Here is a 22,828-nt window from a genome sequence, read left to right on the forward strand (position 1 = left end):
AGCGAGGGAACGGCTGTTTGTCCTCGCTGGGATCTGAGCTGCTGGGGAAGCAGTGTGTGTCCAGAGGTGAGGCAGTGCTCACTGCAAGAAACAGTAAAAGTGGTTGGTGGGGGGAGGACCCAACCAGGGCCATTAGTGCCCCCCCATCAGTGCCGAGGGACTGTTCCCACGGCCTATCCCAGCACACAGCTTGGTTGGGTTGGATTGGGTTGAAGGCACACGTCCTCTCCCCCAGCTGGCTCTTCAGGGGTGGAATCTGGTTCACTTTGCCTTCGTGGCCCCCACATCTTCCACATGGAGCTGGGTTCACAGGCACTGCCCCTAAAATCATCCCTCAATCTGATCTGGCTTAACCTGCAGCTGCACCATTTTCAGGAGAGGCCAGATAAGTGGACTGCTGGGACCTAAGTGATCCCCAGGCCACCAGGAGGTAGGCGTGGGCAAGAAACCCTTGACCTTGTACGGAAATCACTGTGGGACTGCTGAGCCCCATTCCTGGGAATTATACACACACTTTAATAAAATGGAAAGGACTGCCCCCTCTCAAACTTGCCCTCCTGGGCCAGGAGCTGGGGGAGGGGCGTTGCCTGGAGACCCCCTACTCCAGCAAAGCAGTTGGAGGGCACCCAGGGCACTTCTGCACCTGCCTCCCACCAGAGTGAGGCCCCGAAGCGCCATCCCTCCCCGCGAACCAGCACAGGGCCCATGCACCCGGGAAGTTAGCCGTCTGAAAGAAAGCTGTGACAGTTGGCAGAGCTGCGGGCCAAGCCTCCAGAGAGAGGGAAGGGTGGGCTCGCCCTGAGATTGGGGCGGGGGACGGGGGAGGGGACGATCTCGGAGGCCAGACGCCGAGGCTGGGCTCTGCTGTCAGGGCTCCGGACCCCTCCGGGCAGGCAGGCCGGGTGCCGGTTTCTCGCCTCCAGGTCCCAGCCGGTTCTGGCGAGGGCGGGGGTGAGGGGCGGGCATCGGACCCCTCGGACCTGCGCCCTCGGGACCTCCCTCCACCGCCCCCCACCCCCACCCCAGGCCCTCCTTCCTAGGCGCAGGCCTCAGGCCCCTGACGGAGGCGGCCCCAGTTACCGCTTCGGAAAGTGCCAGGCGCGCGGCGCCGGGACAGCTCGCCGCCAACCCCCCCCTCCCGCCCCCCCCCCCCCCCGGCCCTCCTCCGCAGCCCCTCAGTCCACGCCCGGCTCCTCCTCCTCCTCCTCCTCCTTCCCCAGGGGTGGGGGGAGCCGGCTCCGGAAGCCCCGGCGCCCCCGCCCCGGCCGCCACTGGAGCTTTGGAGAGGCGGTCCGCGCGGGAGCGCGCCACGCGGGGCCGGAGCTCCCAGCCGCCGGCAGTTCCTTGGAGGCCCCCGACCACCCCGGAGTCCCCCGCGCCCCCGGCCCCCACGCGAGCCCCGGCCATGGCGGCCGTGCGCGGGGCGCCCCTGCTCGGCTGCCTCCTGGCGCTGCTGGCGCTGTGCCCCGGGGGGCGCCCGCAGACGGTGCTGACCGACGACGAGATCGAGGAGTTCCTCGAGGGCTTCCTGTCGGAGCTGGAGGCCGAGACCCGGGAGGACGACATGGAGGCCCCACCGCCCCCGGAGCCCACCCCGCGCGTCCGAAAAGCCCAGTCGGGGGGCAAGCCGGGGGAGCCCCCGGGGGCGGCCAAAGAGGGTAAGACCCCCGGGGGCGCGCCTGGGGGAGGCCCACAGAGTGATGGGGGGCCTTGGGGCGCCCTGCACCTCAGGTGAGAATGGCAGGGCTTTGGCAGCTGTCCAGCCTGCCCGGCGTGAGCAAGGGCTCTGGAAGGCAGGAGAGAGCCCAGATGTCTGGCGGGACCCGGTGCCAGGCAGAGGTCAGTGCTGGCTTGTGGCCCTTTGCGCATGGAGGCACCTCCCGCAGCTCTGCTGCCCAGTGGTTTGGGTCGTCAGGGTCTCACACTGCCAGCCCCCAGAGGGGCGAGGATTGAGCCCCCTGGGGACATTGCTGCCCCCTCCCCAGACCTGTCCTGTGAACTGCCCTAATGCCCTAGGCAGGCCTGTTTGTGGCACACCCTGGCCATGCCCGCGCCTCCACCAGAGTCCCAGCCTCAGACTTTCCTTGGGAGGCCTCCCCTTCCGGGAACACAGAGGCAGGTGAGGGGCTGTGAAGACCCCTCCCCACAAGGCAGCCGGGAGCAGCGGGCAGAGTGGTTTCCGTGGCCGTGTGACTTAGACGAGGTGGTGTATTACTGGGGCGGCCAGCCCAGGGGCCTCTTACATAATCCACTGTCAATAAATCTCAGCTGTTTATGGTGGCTTTCTTGGGGGGGCAAGGGTCCTGTTGATCTCCCTCTCCCAGAAGACTCGAGGGTACCGTCCATCATTCCCGAGGTCAGCTGCCCCTCCCCTGGGTCTCCTTCTAGATCTTTCCTGGCTCCTTCCCCTCCCCTTGGGGGGCGGGTCCTAGGACATGGCCTCCCCCCACCTCTACTTCACATTCCAGACTCGCTGTCCTGGCCTCTGGGATGCCACTGTGGCGGCCCCGTTTCTCCTGACTGTGTGCATTTTGTAAATGTTTCTGTGTTTAGGCCTTGTGGCCACTGTCCCCCATTAAGTCCTGCACAGCATTTACTGGGGGGCTGGGGGATTCCCACAGACAGCCCCCTGCCCTGCTCCCACTTCCTCCACAGACTCTGAGATGGGTGAGCAGCTACAGTGCCTGCCAGTCCGTCCGTCCTCTGTGTGGCCCCAGGACCCCCTACCTACCCCAGACCCCTTACTTCTTGAAGGGACATGAGTGGCCCTTTTCTCTGAAGCTTTTCTTGCCCCTGCAGGGAGCTTCAGGGAGGCTCCAGACCCATGTCTTCCAGTGCATGTGACAGCTGGCGGGGATAAGACCTCCTCCCCCTTTAGGCCGGGCCACCCCCCAGGCCTGGGTGGCTGAGTCATGTCTCTGCCCCTTCCGTGCCCGGCACAGTGTAACGCTCCCTGGCCAGCTGACTGGACATGTGGGGGAGAAGAGGATGATGAGGGTCCTCTGTTGAGTTTGGCAGGTGGGAGGGTGAGGGCCTGTGTCCTGGGCCAAGATACGGTGTTGGCAGCAGAGACTTGCAGACGTTAGGCATGGGTTCCAATCCCAGCTCCTCCATGAGGCCAAGTGACTTAATCTCTCAGTTTCCCAGTCCAAGAACCAGGACCAAAGGAGGCCATGTGCGTAGGTTGTGGGCACCTTGGGGCAGCCATGTGGGGCATAGAGTGAGGACTCCGTTGATTTGACCTCAATCTGCATTTACGACAGCACCTCTGGAAAAGGCCAAAGACAAAGGGAAGAAAGGGAAAAAAGCCAAAGGCCCCAAGTCGGCCAAGCAGCCCCTGGAGGGGCCCCTCAGGCCACCCAAGAAGCCCAAGGAGAAGCCACCCAAGGCCACCAAGAAGCCCAAGGAGAAGCCACCCAAGGCCACCAAGAAGCCCAAGGAGAAGCCACCCAAGGCCACCAAAAAGCCCAAGGAGAAGCCACCCAAGGCCACCAAGAAGCCCTTGGCCGGGAAGAGGCCCCCCACCCCGATCCCCTCAGAAGAAACCCCATGGTGGCCATTGCCCCTGCCTCCCAGCTCCAGCCCTGAGATGCTGCCCCAGGAGGGAGGTGTGTGCGGGCCCCTCCTGGGGTTGTGGGGCTTTGACCTCCCAGGCTACTGGGAGGTGGGGGGGTTCCCTGGGCTCGGCTTCCTGCAGATCCCAAGGGCCGCTTGGACAGGGTGGGCTCTGGAGCCTCGTCATTGTCATGAATGTAGCAATTGGGTGGGAGCCCCCTCGGTGCAGCGGTCACCCCTCACCCCGGCCCAGTAGGGGGTGCTTGGCAGCCTCATGGCTGGGCTTTGCCATCTACTGTCCTGGTATATGTCCCCTGAGCCCCACCGGAGCCATCCTCCTGCATGTTGTTAGACCAGACAGCAGGGCCTGGGCTTCCTGGAAAGCCCTCCAGCTCTCTGACTGTGGGGGCGCCATCAGGGTGGCCAAATCCAGAGCGGCCCAGGCCTCCTGGGAGCCATGTCAGGCATCGGGCACTGTCGGCAGGACCCAGGTCTGGCTCCATGCACAGCGAGGGCTCAGGGCAGGCTTCCCATCCACCTGCCTCTGGGGTTTCTGTTGCAGAAGGGGCCCTCCCAAGTCCTTGGCCAGGTCCGGGAGAAACGGATTTGGATCGCCAGTCTGGTGAGTGGGAGATACTCACTTGGCTCTGGGGAACCAATTGCCTTGGCCGGCTGGGTTTCCAGGATGGGCCCGGGCAGGGGCATCTGTGAGTGTCTTCAACAAGGCACCCATGAGCATTTCCCACAGAGCTGGAGGAGGAGACTGAGCCGCCCACATTGGACTACAATGACCAGATAGAGAGGGAGGACTATGAGGATTGTGAGTAGGCCCCCCTCTGCCCCCATCTGGACTGTGACCCCTGGCCTGGGGACCCACCACCGGTGGTCGGTTCACCTGGGGCCCTGCCCTCCCGGCCCCACTGCTGTCTGGGGCGGTGGGGGGGGAGGAGTTGGACTGGCTCAGAGCCCACCCTCCCCCTCAGTTGAGTACATCCGGCGCCAGAAGCAGCCCCGGCCACCCCCAAGCAGGAGGAGGCCCGAGCGGCTCTGGCCTGAGCGCCCTGAGGAGAAGGCTGAGCCAGCTGGGCCGGGGCTCGAGGCCCCCACGGAGAGGATCGGTAGGATGGGGGCAGCTGGGGGGGAGGGAAGGGTGCCAGGCACAGAGGGAGAGGGCTCCGGACCCACCCCTGCCTCCCACCTCCACAGAGCCTCCTCTGAAGCCTCTGCCGCCCCCGCTGCCTCCTGACTATGGGGATGGTTACGTGATCCCCCACTATGACGACAGTGAGTGCCCTGCCTGCCACACCCCTGGTTCCAGTAGCTCAGTGGGAGATGCATCCCCAATGCCCTGCCACCCCTCCCCTCCATGCCCACTTGGGCTCGCAGCCCAGTCTGCTCTCCTCCCTTGGGCTGGTGCCTCCAGGCCCCCCGGGGTTTCCCTCTCTGTCCTGTGCTCCTATCCTGTGGGCTGAGGCCAGCACCTTTCTCTCCCTCCTGCATCCCCTTCTATGGGGGCCTGAGTCTGTCCCCACCCTTGACCTGCCCCCAGGGTCCCCAACAATCTCTTGGCCCCAGCTCAGCTCTCACTCAAGTCTGCCCCCTCCTGGCCACAGGTGTCAGGTGTTACTTGAGGCCCGTCCTGCGTGTGTCCCACCCCCTGCCCAGCCTGGCCTGCCTTTCCCCAGGCCAGGCCCTCCCAGGCCAGGCTGGTGACTTCCCAGGGTCTTGCCCATTCTGTCTGTGACTAGCTGGCCTCCCCTCAGGAGCCCCTCCCTCCTCATCTCTGTCTAAAGGCCCACCCCGATCCCACTTCCTCACCTCGCCCTCCATCCTGTCCAGTCTCTGGCTCACAGTGGGGGCCCTGGGGCAGCATCTGGGCCACCTCAGCAAGGCTCTCCCTCCCCACAGTGGACTATTACTTCGGGCCTCCCAGACCCAGGAAACCCGACACTGAGCTGGACACAGATGAAGAGAAAGAGAAGCTGAGTGAGTGGAAACAAGCTGTTCCCACCGCCAGCCCAACGCCCAGTGCAGGCCTGCCCCCCACGCCTGCCCCCTGCCCCCGGTGCAGGCCTGCCCCCCACCCCAGCCCCCTGCCCCCGGTGCAGGCCTGCCCCCCACCCCAGCTCCCTGCCCCCAGTGCAGGTCTGACCCCAGCCCCCTGCCCTCACCCCCACATCCATGCCCCCTGAAGCCCGGGGCTAAGATGACAGGCTTCTTCCACCTTCCACCATTCAGAGAAACCCAAAAAGGAGGGAGGTGGCCCCAAGGAGGAGGAGACAGATGACAAATGGGCCATGGAGAAGGGCAAGGACCACAAAGGTGTGTGCCCGGGGGCTGGACCCATACAGCTGGGATCCCTGTGGGAGAGCAAGTGGATTCCTGAGGCTCCAGGATCCTCTGCCCCACTTCCTCCCTTTGTTGCCTCCAGGACCCCGGAAGGGTGAGGAGCTGGAGGAAGAGTGGGCTCCAACAGAAAGAGTCAGTGAGTGAGGGGCCCGGAGGCTGCAGATGGATGTGGGGGGCTGGGGAATGAGTGGGGGTTGGGGGTTGGGGGCTGGGGTGTGGAGGGGGCTGCAGATGGGTGTGTGAACTGGAGGGTATGTGGGGTGGCTGGGGCTGTGTGAGGGTGCTGAGAGGTGGGTATGGGGGCTGGGGTCCCCACAGCGGCAGCAGGGTAAAGGAGGTGGGGGCAAAAGACCCAAAGCCACATGTGGGTCGCAAACCTGGATTTCCTGATGGTGCTTCAGGTCTCCAGAACTCTTTCTTGCTCTTAAATTCTTGGGGCCCAGAAGGGAGGGAGAGGTGCTGGAGTGTCTCTGCCCTGGGATGAAGCCTAGGGGACAGAACTCACACCACAAGGTCCTGATATGGATGATGCCTGTGAGTGGCTGAGCTCTGGGGTGGCTGTTGCCTGTGGTTTCATGTGAGCCCATGGCCCTTTGGAGCTGGCATCATCTGCCCACGCTCCAGATGAGGAAGCCGAGTCCCAGCAGGGGAAGCACATGTTGAGGTGGAGCCGCCCTGACTGGCGTCTCCTGATGTAAGGGGGGGTGGGCTCTGGGCTCCTTGTTCTGGGTTTGGTGGAGGGAGTGACCAAGCCAGTGGGCCACCATTCTTCGGGTGCTATGTCCCCAGAGTGTCCCCCCATCGGGATGGAGTCCCACCGCATTGAGGACAACCAGATCCGGGCCTCCTCCATGCTGCGCCACGGCCTGGGGGCCCAGCGCGGCCGGCTCAACATTCAGGTGGGTGTTGGGATGGGCCCATCTTGCGGCTGGGCGCGGGGCTCTTGCAACCGCTCATTCTCCCCACTGCCCCCAACAGGCCGGTGCCACCGAGGACGATTACTATGACGGGGCGTGGTGTGCTGAGGATGACGCTCAGACCCAGTGGATCGAGGTGGACACCAGAAGGACCACCAAGTTCACAGGTGTCATCACCCAGGGCCGTGACTCCAGCATCCAGTACGTGAGGGGTGGATGGGACATTCCAGGGGGCCATTTAGGGGCCCTGTCCCCAATCACCCCTCCGTGGCACGTAGTGGGCAGGGGAGCCACTCCCAGGGCCAGCTCAAGCACCATACAGTCCTGCTAGCTCTTAAGTTCTCAGGTCCGGAAGAAGGGGCTTCGGCTCCTGAGTGCCCGGGACCTGGGGCAGGGAAGGCAGCCTTGCTCTGACCGCCATCTGCTCCCCAGTGACGACTTTGTGACGTCCTTCTTCGTGGGCTTCAGCAACGACAGCCAGACGTGGACGATGTACACCAACGGCTATGAAGAAATGGTGCGCACCCAAGCTGTCAGCTCTGCGCCCACCATCTGGGCTGAGGGTGGGCTCTTGGCAGGGGTGGGGGGCTACTCTGAGGTCAGCCTCTCCCCAGACCTTCCATGGGAACGTGGACAAGGACACACCTGTGCTGAGCGAGCTCCCAGAGCCGGTGGTGGCCCGCTTCATCCGCGTCTACCCACTCACCTGGAATGGCAGCCTGTGCATGCGCCTGGAGGTGCTGGGGTGTCCTATGTCCCGTGAGTGCAGGGGGCCGGCAGGGCTCAGAGGGGCGGCTGGGGCCACCTGGGGGCTGGCTGGCACAGCTCAGGACCCTGCCTGTCCCCCCCACCTCCCCCACAGCTGTCCACAGCTACTATACACAGAATGAGGTCGTGACCACTGACAACCTGGACTTCCGGCACCACAGCTACAAGGACATGCGGCAGGTGGGGTGCTTGTTCCCTGGCTCAGAGCTTGTGTCCAGTGCTCCCATCCCAGACACGCCCCCCTGAGAGGGCCGCCAGCCGGTGCTCAGCTGGGGGCCCCTCCCTCTGGCACTAGGACCAGAGAGGGGCTGGGGTTGCCTTCAGGGGCCACTCCTACCACAGAGGCTTTCCCCACCGTGCAGACCAGGATGGTGGAGAGGCCTGGCCCTCCCACAGCCTGGACCGCTTCCACGGGAGGTGGGTGGGGGGCTTCGTAACTCCGTGTTCTCTCCCGAGCCCAGCTGATGAAGGTGGTGAACGAGGAGTGCCCCACTATCACCCGCACATACAGCTTGGGGAAGAGCTCACGCGGGCTCAAGATCTATGCCATGGAGATCTCGGACAACCCTGGGGATCACGAGCTGGGTGAGGGCCCTGTGGACCCCTGGAGGCCTGGCCCTCCCTGGCAGGGATTCGAGGCGAGGCTCTGGCACTGCAGCTGGGCCTCTGCCTGTCTTTGGAGCCTCTCTGGGGTCCCAGTGTGCCTTGCCAGGGCCAACAAGCATCATCTGCCCCCATCCTACTGGGAGTGAGCCAGTCTGGGTCCTTCCTCAGATTCCCCGGGGCGTCAGGAGGCCCGGTGGTTGCTGAGGCTCCTGCCCTTGCAGGGGAGCCCGAGTTCCGATACACGGCCGGGATCCATGGCAACGAGGTGCTGGGCCGCGAGCTGCTGCTGCTCCTCATGCAGTACCTCTGCCGCGAGTACCGAGACGGGAATCCCCGCGTGCGCAGTCTGGTGCAGGACACACGCATCCACCTGGTGCCCTCACTGAACCCTGATGGCTACGAGGTGGCAGCACAGATGGTAGGTGGGTGGGGCGGGGCGGTGGGGGCCAGAAGCTGTGTGGGCGGGTGGGGCAGCGGGGCGGGGCGGGGTGGGAGAGCTGGGCGGGGCCGGATGACACCACACCCACCGGTTCCTCCAGGGCTCTGAGTTTGGGAACTGGGCGATGGGGCTGTGGACTGAGGAGGGCTTTGACATCTACGAAGACTTCCCAGATCTCAACTCTGTGCTCTGGGGAGCAGAGGAGAGGAAATGGGTCCCCTACCGGGTCCCCAACAATAACCTGCCCATTCCTGAACGCTACCTCTCCCCAGACGCCACGGTAAGGCCTGGGGGAGCAGCCCGGACCCTGGGGTCCTGAGCTGTGGACTTGAGGGGTGGGCTGGTGGGTGACCGAGCCAGCACAAGCCTGGGGGGACAGAGGGGGCATGAGTACTGGCAGGGAGGGTAATAGAGGCTACAGCTCAGATGCACGCCCTGGCCACCCCCAGGTGTCCACAGAGGTCCGGGCCATCATTGCGTGGATGGAGAAGAACCCCTTCGTGCTGGGGGCGAACTTGAACGGCGGGGAGCGGCTTGTGTCCTACCCCTACGACATGGCCCGAACACCCACTCAAGAGCAGCTGCTGGCCGCGGCCATGGCAGCCGCCCGGGGAGAAGATGAGGATGAGGTGTCTGAGGCCCAGGAGACCCCAGACCACGCCATCTTCCGCTGGCTGGCCATCTCCTATGCCTCTGCCCATCTCACCATGACCGAGCCCTACCGGGGAGGCTGTCAGGCACAGGACTACACCAGTGGCATGGGCATCGTCAACGGGGCCAAGTGGAACCCCCGGTCTGGGAGTAAGTTAGCCTGGGAGGGGCAGAGGCGGGGGACGTGGCAGGGCGCGGGGCTGACTGCGGTTCCATGTCTGCCCCTGGCGCAGCTATCAATGACTTCAGCTACCTGCACACCAACTGCCTGGAGCTCTCCATCTACCTGGGCTGTGACAAGTTCCCTCACGAGAGTGAGCTGCCCCGGGAGTGGGAGAACAACAAAGAGGCCCTGCTCACCTTCATGGAGCAGGTGGGGGCGCGGCAGCATGTGGGCTGGGTGGGGGTCGCGGGGGAGCCCTGTCCAGAGGGGCAGGGACGGGACAGGGGAGCCGCTGAAATGTGTGGGGCCTTGGCATGCATGTCCACGCTTGCCTCCTCCTGCAGGTTCACCGTGGCATTAAGGGGGTTGTGACGGACGAGCAGGGCATCCCCATCGCCAATGCCACCATCTCCGTGAGTGGCATCAACCACGGTGTGAAGACAGGTACCTTGTCTGCATGCGGGTACGGGCAAGCAGATCCATGTGGTAGTGGCGAGGCAACGCCCGGCAGAGCCCTGATCCCCCGCGTCCCCACCGGAGGGTCTACCCTGGGCACAGGGAGGGCCAGGAGTTTGGGGGGGGGGGGCATCTCAGAGAGGAGGGCTGGAGGCTGGGGGTACGGGAGAGTCCAGGGCAGCAGAACCCGTCCTCCCTGTGCAGCGGGCGGTGGCGATTACTGGCGCATCCTGAATCCGGGTGAGTACCGTGTGACGGCTCACGCGGAGGGCTACACCCCGAGCGCCAAGACCTGCAACGTGGACTATGATATTGGGGCCACCCAGTGCAACTTCATCCTGGCCCGCTCCAACTGGAAGCGCATCCGGGAGATCATGGCCATGAACGGGAACCGGCCCATCCCGCACATTGATCCGTCGCGCCCCATGACACCCCAGCAGCGGCGTCTGCAGCGCCGCCGCTTGCAGTACCGGCTGCGCATGCGCGAACAGATGCGGCTCCGGCGCCTCAACGCCACCGCGGGCCCCACCACCCTCGCGGCGCCGACACCAGTCACCACGCTGCCCCCCACCCCCTCCCCCACCTTCAGCCCTTCACCTGCCCCCAGCTCCAGCCCGGGGCCCTGGCACTTTCCACCCGAGACCACCACAGCGGGCTGGGAGGAGTCGGAAACGGAGACGGAGACCTACACGGAGGTGGTGACGGAGTTTGGGACAGAGCTGGGGCCCCAGGAGGAGGAGGAGATGGAAGTGGACGAGTTGGAGGAGGAGGAGGAGACAGTCATGGGTCCAGATTTCCCATTCACCACAGCCGAGACCTACACAGTGAACTTTGGGGACTTCTGAGCACAGGTCGGCCCACATCCAAGCCCTCGCCGCCACAGGAGCCCCAGCCATCGGCGTGGGCTTGGCCAGGAGGGGGCCCAGTCGGGCGCGAGATCTCAGAGCCCGGGTCTGGGAGGTGCTCCTGCCCGGCCTGCCAGCCTCAGACACAACAGGCACGGCGGGGCGGGGGGTGGGGCACACTTGTCAGCCACCTGCCCGACCACACCAATAAAGCAAGCTCACAGCACACGTGTTGCTGGGGAGGGGAGGAGGGGGGTATGTTGGCCAGGGGCCAGGTCTGCAGGAGCTCAACGCCAGCACAAGGTCAGGCTTTTATTACAAAGCACCCCCTGCTGTGGTGCCAACACTGTGGGGAGAGGGTGGCCGGGGTCTCTGTGAGTCAGGGGTCCAGACCCAGGCCCCCCAGGTCCTCCTCCTCAGCTCCGAAGCCTGAGAAGCTGATGGGCTGGCAGGCCAGGCTGCGCAGATTCACGAGACAGGCGGTCTGCGTGCTGCTGAAGTCAGGGACAGCCACCAGCAGCACCCTCTGGTCCTCTGGGCCTGCAGAGAAGCCACACAGGCGCCCCCTCAGGTTCTGGGTGGGCCTGGCCTCCAAGGGAAGTCACCAGAAGCAAATAGGAGTTCCCCATCAGCACCATGGGAGTGCTGGCCACAGAAGTTCCTTCTGGCCAGATGCAAGGGCCCAAGACAGCAGGACAGTCAGAGGCTAAAGCCATGCTGACCGGGGTGAGCGTGAACACCACTGCACACGTGTGGGCCGTTTCAGCCCCCACTCAGCCAGCGGGCCACCGGGCAGGCTGCCTAACCCCACGGGGCCTGGGGACTCCAGTGCGGCCTTTTCTGCGAGCCCTGCCCTCTCATGACAGCCCAGGCCTGAGGCCCCCAGAAGGACTTACCTCGGAAGATTTTAGAGCCAAAGCTGGGGGTGTTCCCACAAAAGTAGACATGAGGACACTCGGGAAAGATGAATGGGTCTGTCTTGTAGAAGGGGTAGCAACCTGGGGAAGGCCCACAGTGGTTGCGGCTTCTGGGCTCGGCACCACACACGGCCAGGGTGGGGTCCTCCTCACCGAGCACCACAGCCCACCCGCTCACACACACTCAGGCTATGCTGGTAGCAGCCCTGCCTGCTAGGGTCCAGACATTGCCACATGAGCCTGGGGACAGGTGAACGTGCCTGACACCTTTGCCCTCCTGGGCGGCCCTGTGGCAGCGTGCGAGGCTCTGACCAGCCCAAACTCCTGATATGCTCCCAGTGGCCTTCAGCCCTGAGGGAAAGCTCCAGAGTACCTTCCGGAACAAGGGCCAAGCATCTGGACTTTTCCTTAGATAGGTCAAGGCAGGATTGCTGGGTACAAATGATGCCCACCCTCTAAGAACACAGGGCCCCCCATTGGGACCCTCTTGGCCCTTGACCCCATTACCTAGCGTGTCAGGAGCCGTGGGGCTGATGTGACGGATACGCAGCGTCCACTCCAGTATCTCCAGGTGGTCCTCCATGCTGCTGTACCGGAAAATGTCGCTCACATTCTGTCCCGATGTCCCTAGGAATCTGCAAGGCAAGGCTCAGCTGATCCCCACCCTGGGGGCCAGCAGCTGTACCCCCACAGGGCCCAGAGCTCCCCCTGCATTCTCATGGCTGCTGTCCCAGGCCAACTTTGACAAAGACACTAGGTCCCGGCCCACTGCAGCCCTGGACCCAACCCTCCCCTCCCAGTGCCACCGAGGCAAGAGGCCAGTGCTCAGCCGGGGTGTGGCCGCAAGTGGCTACCTGACTCCATCAATGGTGGCCTGGTAGGGGTTGGTGACCAGCTGGAGGGTGGAGTAGGCAGTGGCCAGCGGGAACATGCAGGGGTGCAGGGGCTGCTGGGGGAGTGTGTAGTTGGTTGGGTCAAATTCTCCCGGCATCACATCCACGGGTACCGAGGCCTGAAGGCATAGGGAGGGTCAGGGGAGCTTTGTAAGGCCCGGCGCCCTCCATATGTGGCCCCTCCAGATCTCACCCACCCCTCCCCCGGCCCGCCTTCCGGTGCCCAGCTGCAGCCTCAGAGACCCCAATGTCATCACCCAGCTGGCCCCCAGCTCACTCACACTCAGTTGCAGGAGGATCTCATCCAGCATCTTGACGGCCTCCACGCTGGCTGCCTGGGTTTTCTTGGTTAAGTACTTGGCCTGGGGATACAAGTCAATAGGCTGTGAGGCCCCTGCTGCCGGGTGTGGTTAGGGTCTGCACCACGGGCTCCCATGGCCTCAGAGTGGGGCCTGAGCAGAGGTCCTGGCATCACCACAGGGCACGTCCCACCAGACATGTAAGGCCCTGGACCCCAACTCTCCCGGGGGAAGGAGGAGCTTGAATGCAGGCAGGCAGGCACTGTACCTTGTTGATGGAGTCTCTGCTCTGGGTGTTGTGGCTCAGGAGGTTCCCAGCCAGGATGACCCGGGACACGTGCGCGGCACTGCACTGCTCCCCCTCGTCCCCCAGCTGCCCGGTCACCACATCCACCAGCAGCTGGGTGCCCAGCAGGCTCTCGCCCCCACCTCCACCCAGGCCCAGGCCAGACACCAGCAGCACAAACCTGCGGGAGAAGTTGGGGTCCTCGTGGGTGCCCAGATGGCAGGTGTCCCCACTCTGCACCCACCCTGGCCGCCATCACCGGTGAGCGGGGGACATGCAGCCCGGCACCTGTGATTTCCCGGGACCACCGGCCGGGCCCCTGTGCACCTGCTCCTCACCTGTCTGTGTCAAGGCAGGGTGCGGGCTCCTGAGGAGCAAGCTCTGCAAAGCAGTGGTCCTCCACCAGAAACTTCCCAGTGTCTCTCACGGAGCCGAGCACGGCCAGGACCGTCCCTGCAGAGCAGTGCTGTCAGCCTCCAGGAGGGAAGCCCAAGAACCGCTTCCTTCCAGTCACTCACAATGCAAAACTGGCCAGTTCTCCTGTGCCGCGCTGGCAAATGATCACCTAGGACTTGGGACCGAGTGTGCGTCCCAGGGTCACAGCCTCTGGGTGGAGGCAGGAACACTGGCGCCCCCCTCAGGCCTCACCCACTGTCTGACCCTGAACCCAGCGCTCCAGGGAGGCAGGAACGCGCCAGCACCTGTGTGCACAGGCCACCCCTCCCGCCCCTACCTGTGACCAGCTTGCACACATCAATGGTGCCTTCCAGTTTGATGCGCTGCAGTTCATCTTCCAAGACCAGCTCGTCGTCCGGATGGATGTATTTGCTCCGTGGGGGCTGGGGGAGCAGGTTGTGCTGGAATTCGGAGACGGGAGGTAGTTTTGGGGCTGGAGGCCACCAAGGCTCCTGCGCCCCACAAGTGAGATGGCACGGAGACCCCGACCCCCGATTCCCTGGGACCATGGCAGGAGGTCCCACGGGCGCCCACAGGACGTGTCCCAGGGGAGGCATGCATCAGCCAGCTGGCTCACCTCTTCGCTGATCTCCCGCAGGATGGATGGCTGGAGCGGCATGGCCTTGAACAGGGTCCCCACCACACAGCACTTCTCCCTGGGCTGTAGCTCACACAGCTTCTTTATTTGGACTCCAGCACCTGAGTGTGACGGGCATGAGCTCGGACCACGCAGCCCTCCCAGCCCACCCTGGGGCACTGCAACAGGCCTCACGGAGCCGTGCAGCCCACGGGCCTGGGCTCTGGATAAGAGACCTTCGGGGGCAAGGACCCCCAAAACTAGTAGACTCGGTCCCGGGACAGAAGGATCCGGGATATGGTTAGGTCCCTGGATCCCGTGTCCTTATAAGAAAGGCAGACGTGCCAAGGAGGCACCATGAAGACGGAGGCAGAGACTGGGAGGCCCAGGCAGCCATGAGGGACTGGAAGAGGCAAGGAAGGGTCCTCCCTAAGAGCCTCTGGAGGGCGTGACCCTGCCAACACCTGATGTCACACTCCTGGCCTCCAGAACTGAGATCACATTTCTGTTGTCCTAAGCTGCTCAGTTTGTGGCTTTGTCATCTGCTGCAGCAAAATGCAATAGGGAACCAACAGTCTTACATCATTTATACCTAACTGTGACACTGGCTCTGAGGAGGAAGCATGCCAACTCTCTGCGCAGCCCTGCCCTAAAAACATCAGAGAGGCACAGTCGGCCAGACTCGCGGGCAGGAGAGAGGGAATGCAAGTCCCAGGAGGCCTGTGGGTTTGTCAGGAGAGACCCTGAGCCTGGGGAAGTGGTGTCCGGACCAGATGGGGTCCTGTGTATGCTGGACCAACCTCTTCCTGAGCCCCTTCTGCCCTGGAGTAACCAAGAACATTCCACAGATCTACATCCCAGGGAGTGGAGGTGGGTAGTTCAAAACAAGAGGAGAGCACCAGCACCAGACAGAAATGGCATGGAAACGTACCCCCAAAGCCTGTCTGCGGGGCCCTCACTCAGCCCTGGGGGGGGCCGTGCCGAGCAGCGAGTGGAACTTCTCCACGCTGACAACACGCCGGAGTAGATGTTACTGCCCCAACACACAGCTGAGGAAACGGAGGCACAGGGAGATTGAGTGACACGTCCAAGGGTACACAGCTGGGGTCCAACGTGCGCAGCTGAGCACCTGGTAGAGCCACACAGCCCTGTGTCGAGGGCAGGACAGCTGTCCAGCTGGACAGCATGTGGGCATTGGGCCAGGCACCAGCACCAAGAGTGAACACCAAGGCCTGTCCTCACCCTCCGCAAGCTTCCAAACCAGCGGGAGCCAAGGCAAAGGGAACAAGAAAGACCTGAGGGCTGCTGTGGCCTCTCGAAGCACAGGACAGTAAGCTGAGGTCACGAGGAAAGATGGGGAAAGAGCGTGCCAGGCAGAGGCGATGCCAACACTGAGAAGGGGTTCAGCGTGGTCAGGAAACTCAAGAGAGACAGACAAGTCCCGGGACAGGCTGAAGTCTGGTCGGAAAGCCTGGCGACACGCGGAATCCACGCGCAGGGACACATTCTGGGAGAAGCCAGCTTCAACCCCAGGCAAGGCCCCATTCACCATGGCCGCTGTCTGAACTACTGACCCATCTGTGGGCAGAGTAAGACAGCTGTTTTCTGTCACTGGGCAGCTTTGTTAGCAGGAATGGTGACTGCAAGACAGGTGTGGTACCAGAATGATAGCAGTGACACAGAAACCGAGGAGAATGGAGGAAGCTGCAAGGGAAGCGAGGAAAAGGCCACTGGGAGCCAGAGGAAGGAGCCCCTCATCATGTGAAGAGAGGAAAGGTGACAGCACTCGTGCCTGCAACAGAGACAACAGAAAACATCCTTGGCAGGTGTGATGGTCTAGTTCTCGTGCCTATAATGAAACCAGAGGCGATGCCGTCGGCTCAGTGGGGTGGGACGGGACAGGTGCCTCTGTCCCCCACAGCCTTCCTGCTGCTTCCAGTGTGCAGCCAGAGCTGGGACCACCGAGTCCAGTGCTGGGGGCAAGGAAAATGAGTAAGACAGTCCCACCTATGAACATTCCAGTTTAAAAACGTAACAGAGGAGTTGAAAACTATATGGAAAGCCACTCTTATAAACAGAAGAATGGAGTGAGGCAGCAAAAGTCAAAGGTGGGGGTCCTGCAGGAGAGAACACAGAAGAAGTGGGGAAAAAGAAAAGATGTGCCTTGCCCAGGCCCTTTGATTAGGAAAGACAGGAGAGCCCCAGGGCCAGGAGACTCATGCCCAACCAACACGGAAGGTGCAGAGGAGAAGCAGACAGACAGACATCAGCGAGCACACAGGAAGCCCCCTAGAGAGGCGGTGGGTGTCTTCACGGACACCCTGGCTCCCAGTGCCTGGTGGCTGGCCTGCCACACTGAGCCCCTTGCTAGCCACAGCATGGACACACAATCTGAGCTCAAGAAAAGGAAAAACGTACGCTTACACCAGTGAAATCATCACAGCTACACCAGAGCTCAGCCCCATCTCACCCAGCCTTGGAACTAAACCTCACTCTAAACCTAGCAATTCCTAAGCTAATCCTCCTGACTACCTGAAGAAGAAACTGAGGCACAAAGAGGTTTACACTCCCAAGATAACTGAGAAGTGGGATAAACTGAAGAAGGTTCCAGCTCTACCAGGTCCCTCATAAGACATTTCTGAAAACTCCAGGGACCCTCTGGGCTGGTGGGGAGGAAGCACTTCCCCGAATTCATCACTTACCCCAGTGCTGTTTGGCCCGGCTCACCAGGAAGGGCCTCATTTGGATGAGGCGGGTGGCATAAATGTGGGCATACTGCCGGCTGAAGCTGCGCTCCCCCAGCCGGAAGGGCTGCGAGGAGTTGGTGTATGTGGACACAGGCACGCGGGCGAAGGTGGCATTGCTGGCTGACGGCGGGGAGAGCAGAGTATGGGCCCTCTGGGCAGCCTGCTCAGAGAACATGGCCGCGCTGGATGCGTCCAGACCTGGTGCTCACGCCAAGGAGGAGGCAGTCACTGTGAACACACAGACGTGTCCCTGCAACCCCTGCCCACTCCATGGCTTTCCTGGTGTGTCTCCATTGCACCCATGGGCACTAGGAGAGGAGGGGAGAGCTGCGGCTCTCCCCACACATGGTTCAGGATGGCACCTGGAAGTCAGCTGTGCTGGATACCAAAGTGTGCCTTGGAATCCTCATCCAGAAAGGAGAGCTCGGAAATGCTTCTCCCACCCAGAGCTCTCCAAACCTGCCCCAGGTATCCACTGCTGGCCTCGCACCTCCACCTAGACAACTAGCAGCGTCCCAATTCTACCTGCCATCCGCCCCCATCTTGCTCCCCCGCACCTGCCCCATCTCAGGGCATGAGGGCAGTCTCATTATCATATAAGTCTACCATAAAATAATAAGCCTATTTTAAACAAAACAAAATATTAATCGGTCATTCCTTTGCTCAAAAGGCCCTCCGTTTCAGTGACTAAAACCCCAAGTCTCTACTGACATCTGCCCCAGCTCTTCTCCCTCCACTGCCTACAGGTGCAGACTCGCTGGCTCCCCATACCCTGCTCTCCCTGTCTTTGCTAACGCTCACCCTCTCCAACTGCAACCGTCCCTTGGCACTTCTATTTCTCCCATTTTACTGTTTACTGAGCCCCGACCCCGCCTCCCGGCGGCCGCCCAAACCGAACGGAGCCCCGACCCCGCCTCCCGTGGACGCCCAAACCGCACGGAGCCCCGACCCCGCCTCCCGGCAGCAGCCCGGGCTGCACCGAGCCGCGCTCTGAACCACGAGCCCGGTGCAAACCGTCGGACAGTGCACATGGGACGGCCTTCGGTCCCTCCTTTTTCGTGCATGGTTTCAGGGCAGCCGCTAGGTGCCCGTACCCTGCTTGTACCGCACGGATCTGGGCCGGGGCGGAATCGGACTGACTTCCGGCCCAAACGAGCTGAGCGGGGCCGCAGCCCTGGAAGGAGTCCTGGCCTGCGCTCTAACCTCAGCTTGTCGAATGCAGCAGGGACCCTGAGAGAAGCCGCCCAGCCTCCGCCACGCGCGGACTCGGAACCCCGGCCCCGCCGCCGCCGCCGCCACGCGGGCCGGGGGACGCGGGACCTCACTCACCAAGCCGCGCGCTGCCGGCCACCTCCCGCCAATCCGCGCGCACCACCCCGCCCCTCTCCACGTGCTGCCTCCAGCCAATCACCAAGCTGCCCGCTCCGTCTATCACCTCGGGGCCCGCCCACCTCCCTGGGCTCGCGCGCCCCGCCCCTGACGCCTCTACCAATCACCAACCCGCCCGTTCCGTCCATCACCGTGGGGCCCGCCAATCCGCGAGCGCCCCGCCTCTGGTCGCGCCCCGCGTTTCCCGGACTACGCGGGCCATGGGTGCTGCCAGACCCGAGCGTTCGCGTGTCTCGAGGCCTGTGCCTGAGGTCCGCGGGCGGAGAGCAGAGCTGGGGATTGCGGTCCGGAACAGAGGAGGAGCGCTTCGGGCTAGGGTTAGTGTTAGGGAAGCGGACAGGCCGTGGCCCAGCGTACACTGAACTCTCCTTCATCCTGCACCCGCCCTCGGCTGTCCCGGCGCCGCGCACGCTGCGGGGTGCTCTCCCCTACACGGCACGGATGCCCGGAGCCAGGGCGCCCTGGCCGCGGAGCTCGCTCCCTCCTTCTCACGCGCAGCCACGGGGCCGGTCGCACGCACTGAGCGTCATTCCCTGCGCGCCGCTTCCGGTGCCGGTCCGGTCTCCAGGACAACGGGGGTCGTGAGGGCGGGTGACACCCCAGAGCTCCGGCTGCAGGAGGTCCCTCACACTTGCTGCTGCATCGCATGCTGTCACAGCCCGGGGAAGGCGGCGGGGGCCCAGGGCCGGTGCCGTCGGTCGTGGGGGGTGGGGCGGGCTCCCGACGGTGGGGACGTGTTTGTGCAGCATCCGTGAAACGTTTAGAGAATTGTGCTCCTTGCTGCCCCGAGCTCGGGCGCAGACCTGCGGCCCACCGATGCCACGTAGCAGCTGGACCACGGCTGGCAATTGCTAAGTTCTTACTTTGCAACAGAAAGCGAACCCCGGTTTGTTCTCTCCATTTAGGGCTCTTTGGACGTGAAACCAAAGATATTCTTAAATGTGTAGATACATAAAAGGGCTCAGGGAGCGGAAGGCTCGACAGAAGCTGCGCCTTTGGGAGTGGGCCCCTCAGAGCCTGATAGAGTGTCCCCGGAAAGCCGGGGCTGGGTGGTTGCGCCTGCGGTGCAGGGAAGGGGTCTTCTGTGATGTGCACTCGCGTGTTTTTATGTGCAGTTTTTTATTCTGGAAAAATACCGTTTCACCCGCTGTGAAGTGTCTAGTTCAGGGGCATTAAATATATTCACAGTGTTGTGCAGCCATCACCACCACCCATCTCTGGATCCGTTTCATTATCCCAAACTGAATCTCTGTCCCCTTAACACAGTAATCCCCCACTCCCTCCCCCCCCATCTCCATTAATTCCAATTTGCTGTCTGTCTCTATGAATGAGCCTCTTCTAGGGTACCTCATACAAGTGGAATCATAAGTATTTGTCTCTTTGTATCTGGCTTATCATGTATTTAAGGGGTACATCTTTAAGATACCTCCATATTGTAACGTGTCAGAATTTCTTTCTTTTTTATGGGCCAATAATACTTTGTGGGTACAAACCACCTTTTGTGCATCCATTCAGTTCGTCAATTGACATTTGGCTCGTTTTCATCTTGTGACTACCATGAATAATGCTGCTTATCTACAAGTGCAATTGCTGGATCAAATGGTAATTCCATGTTTAATTTTCTTTTTTTTTAAGAGAGAAACAAAGCATCAGTGAGGGAGGGGCAGAGAGAGAGGGAGACAAAGAATCTTAAAGCAGGTTTCAGGCTCCAAGCTGTCAGCACAGAGCCCGACACGGGGCCCAAACTCACAAGCTGTGAGATCATGACCTGAGCTGAAGTCGGTCGCTTAACCAACTGAACCACCCAGGTGCCCCTTCCATGTTTAGTTTTTTGAGGACCTCCCCCTACACACACACACAGTTTTCCACAGCTGTTGCACCACTGTGCATTCCCACCTACAGTACACAAGGTTTTTCAGTTTCTCCACATCCTGGCCAACACTTGTTCTTTTCTGGTTTTTTAACGCGAACTCCTTTTTTTAAAAATTTTTAAATGTTTATCTTTTTTTAGAGACAGAGACAGAGCACGAGCCTTTTTTAGAGGCAGAGAGAGAGGGAGACACAGAATTGGAAGCAGGCTCCAGGCTCTGAGCTGTCAGCACAGAGCCCAATGCGGGGCTTGAAGCCATGAACTGCGAATTCATGACCTGAGCTGAAGTTGGACGCCTAACCAGCTGAGCCACACAGATGCCCCTCTGGTTTTTTGATGGTAGCCATCCTAATCGGTGTGAGGTTGCGTCTCAGTGTAGTTTTTATTTGCATTTCCCTAATGATTAGTGACACTGAGTGTATGCACTCTGTTATTTTTTTCATCACCTGTGCCTTTGGTGTCATAGCCAAGAAGTCATTGCCAAATCCAGTGTCATGAAGCTTTCCCCCTATGGTTTCTTCTAAGAGTTTTATAGTTGTAGCTCTTAGGCTTACGTATTTGATCTGTGTAGGATTAATTTTTATATATGATTTTAGGTAAGGGTTCAACTTCACTTTTTGCATGTACATATCCAGTTTCCCCAATGCCATGTGTTGAAAACACTGTCCTTTTCTCATTGAATGGCCTTGGCATCCTTGTCAGAAATCATTTGACCACGCATGCAAAGGTTTATTTCTGGGCTGTTTCACTGGTCTATCCGTCTGTCTTTATGCCAGTACCACACTGTTTTGATTATTGTAGCTTTGTTGTAGGCTTTGAAATCAGAGTGTGAGTCCTCCCACTGTGTTCTTTTTCAGGATTGTTTGGCTATTTGGGGTCCCTTGAGATTCCATATGGATCTCAGAAAGGGTTTTTCCATTTCTGCAAAAAATATCATTGGGGTTTTTATAGAGATTGCATTTAATCTGTAGATCACTTTGAGTAATACACCTTAACAATACGAAATCTTCTAATACATGAACATGGAATGTCTTTCCAGTTATGTCTTTAGTTTGTCTTGTTTTTCTTCAGCTAAGACAGCAGAAGAGATGATTTGTTGTACACATGTTACATTCAGCCACAAGTGGAAACAGAGTTAGTCCTGAAAGTCACAGGTCCAGGGCAAAGGACTAAAAGGGACTGTTTTGGTATGAGCAAGGCTTGTGCTGTGTCATTGCAATCAGATGATGATGGATGTTCTAGAGCCATTGAATCAATTTCTAGAAAGTAGGCATGCAGTCCAACAATTCGTACCAGCATCCCTGGCCTCTGGCTTTCCTTGTTTCTGCTCCTGTGGCTTCTGTGGGTGCACAAACTAGTGGTTTACTTGGACCTCTGCCTCATGTTTCTTTCTTTCTTTCTTTCTTTCTTTCTTTCTTTCTTTCTTTCTTTCTTTCTTTCTTTCTTCCTTAATGTTTATTTTTGAGATAGAGAGCAAATGGGGGAGGAGCAGAGGGAGACACAGAATCCCAAGCAGGCTCCATGCTGTCAGTGCAGAGCCCGATGTGGGGCTCTAACCCACAAACCGTGAGGTCATGACCTGAGCTGAAGAAATCAAGAGTCAGATACCCAACTGATGGGGCTACCCAGGTGCCCCGCCTCATCTTTTACACTTAAGCCTGCTCATTCGCTTCTTCCTCCACTTGGCTTTCATGACGCAGAGGTTTCCAAGAAGATGGTGCTAAGGCTAAGAGAGTATGTCCTTGGCTGTTTTCAGCAATGTATTTTAGTGTCCAATGTACAAGTGTGTCACATTCTTGATTATGCTAATTCCTAAGTGTTTTGTTCTTTTGATACTATGTAAATGGTTTTTATCTTTATCTTTTTTATTATTTTTTAAGTTTATTTGAGAGAGAAAGTTTGAGTGGGGGAGGGGCAGAGAGAGAGGGGGAGAGAGAATCCCAAGCAGGCTCTGCACCGGCAGCATGGAGCCCCACGTGGGGCTCAAACCCATGAACTGCGAGATCATGACCTGATCCAAAGTCGGACACTTAACCTACTGAGCCACTCAGGCACCCCTTCTTCTTGATTTTAGAGGAAAAGCTTTAAGTCGTTTATAATTGAGTTTGATTTTAGCTGTGGGTTTTTCGTATCTGTATTTTATTACCTAAGGTACTTTCCTTCTATTCTTAGTTTGTTGAGTGGGGTTTTTTTCTTATCATGAAAGGATGTTAAATTTTGTCAAGTACTTTTTCTGCATCAGTTAAGAAAATCTCTGTTAATGCGGTCTGTTACAGTGATCCGTTGTGGTATGTCTAACCATTCTTACATTTCAGAAATAAATCCCACTTGGTGGATTTATGAACCATTTGATGGAGTTACAAAGCAATATTACCATAACACTAGCTGAGTTGGAAAGACACGCTCCTCTGTGGTTTCTCTTTCAGCACACACTCACAGTACTTCTGACATAAGATGTGTGGGTTTTCCACACGTTAAGCAATTCTCTGTGATGCCAGCTGAGTCTCCTCTAGTTCACTTCAATTCTGACATCGTCTTCCTGGAGTTACTGTCAGATCCCACAAGTAAGGGCTCACACCCACAAGACTGTCCCCACTTCAGATGCCAATCTCAAGTTCAAGGTGTAACTTACACTTCTGACCAGT

The 22,828-nt window shown here is 60.1% G+C and overlaps 2 protein-coding genes across 5 annotated transcripts; one reads left to right on the forward strand and one right to left on the reverse strand.

Annotated features, from left to right (window-relative positions):
* The first annotated feature begins 1,269 nt into the window (after positions 1 to 1,269).
* Positions 1,270 to 10,975, forward strand: AEBP1 (AE binding protein 1). Its single transcript, XM_042962758.1, has 21 exons — positions 1,270 to 1,658; positions 3,264 to 3,608; positions 4,118 to 4,177; positions 4,304 to 4,375; positions 4,539 to 4,673; positions 4,762 to 4,839; positions 5,464 to 5,541; positions 5,794 to 5,877; positions 5,987 to 6,040; positions 6,694 to 6,803; positions 6,883 to 7,022; positions 7,254 to 7,338; positions 7,436 to 7,580; positions 7,684 to 7,769; positions 8,051 to 8,174; positions 8,417 to 8,613; positions 8,735 to 8,914; positions 9,084 to 9,435; positions 9,519 to 9,658; positions 9,793 to 9,892; positions 10,109 to 10,975. The coding sequence occupies exons 1-21, from the start codon at positions 1,406 to 1,408 to the stop codon at positions 10,747 to 10,749; spliced, it is 3,459 nt and encodes a 1,152-aa protein (XP_042818692.1). The 5' UTR covers positions 1,270 to 1,405; the 3' UTR covers positions 10,750 to 10,975.
* Positions 10,976 to 11,048: 73 nt separating this feature from the next.
* POLD2 (DNA polymerase delta 2, accessory subunit) lies at positions 11,049 to 18,804 on the reverse strand. 4 transcript variants are annotated; one of them, XM_042962778.1, is made up of 11 exons: positions 18,671 to 18,804; positions 16,880 to 17,152; positions 14,178 to 14,299; positions 13,878 to 14,001; positions 13,483 to 13,597; positions 13,127 to 13,325; positions 12,841 to 12,921; positions 12,521 to 12,678; positions 12,174 to 12,301; positions 11,646 to 11,747; positions 11,049 to 11,289 (listed from the first exon to the last, which is right to left on the reverse strand). In XM_042962778.1, the coding sequence occupies exons 2-11, from the start codon at positions 17,097 to 17,099 to the stop codon at positions 11,129 to 11,131; spliced, it is 1,410 nt and encodes a 469-aa protein (XP_042818712.1). In that variant the 5' UTR covers positions 17,100 to 17,152; positions 18,671 to 18,804; the 3' UTR covers positions 11,049 to 11,128. The 4 variants fall into 4 exon arrangements, with proteins under 4 accessions (XP_042818712.1, XP_042818708.1, XP_042818698.1 ...); XM_042962774.1 differs by lacking the exon at positions 18,671 to 18,804 and adding an exon at positions 18,254 to 18,283; XM_042962764.1 differs by lacking the exon at positions 18,671 to 18,804 and adding an exon at positions 18,128 to 18,238.
* Positions 18,805 to 22,828: the final 4,024 nt, after the last annotated feature.

Source organism: Panthera tigris, chromosome A2, assembly GCF_018350195.1.
Source record: "Panthera tigris isolate Pti1 chromosome A2, P.tigris_Pti1_mat1.1, whole genome shotgun sequence".
Taxonomy (NCBI): domain Eukaryota; kingdom Metazoa; phylum Chordata; class Mammalia; order Carnivora; family Felidae; genus Panthera; species Panthera tigris.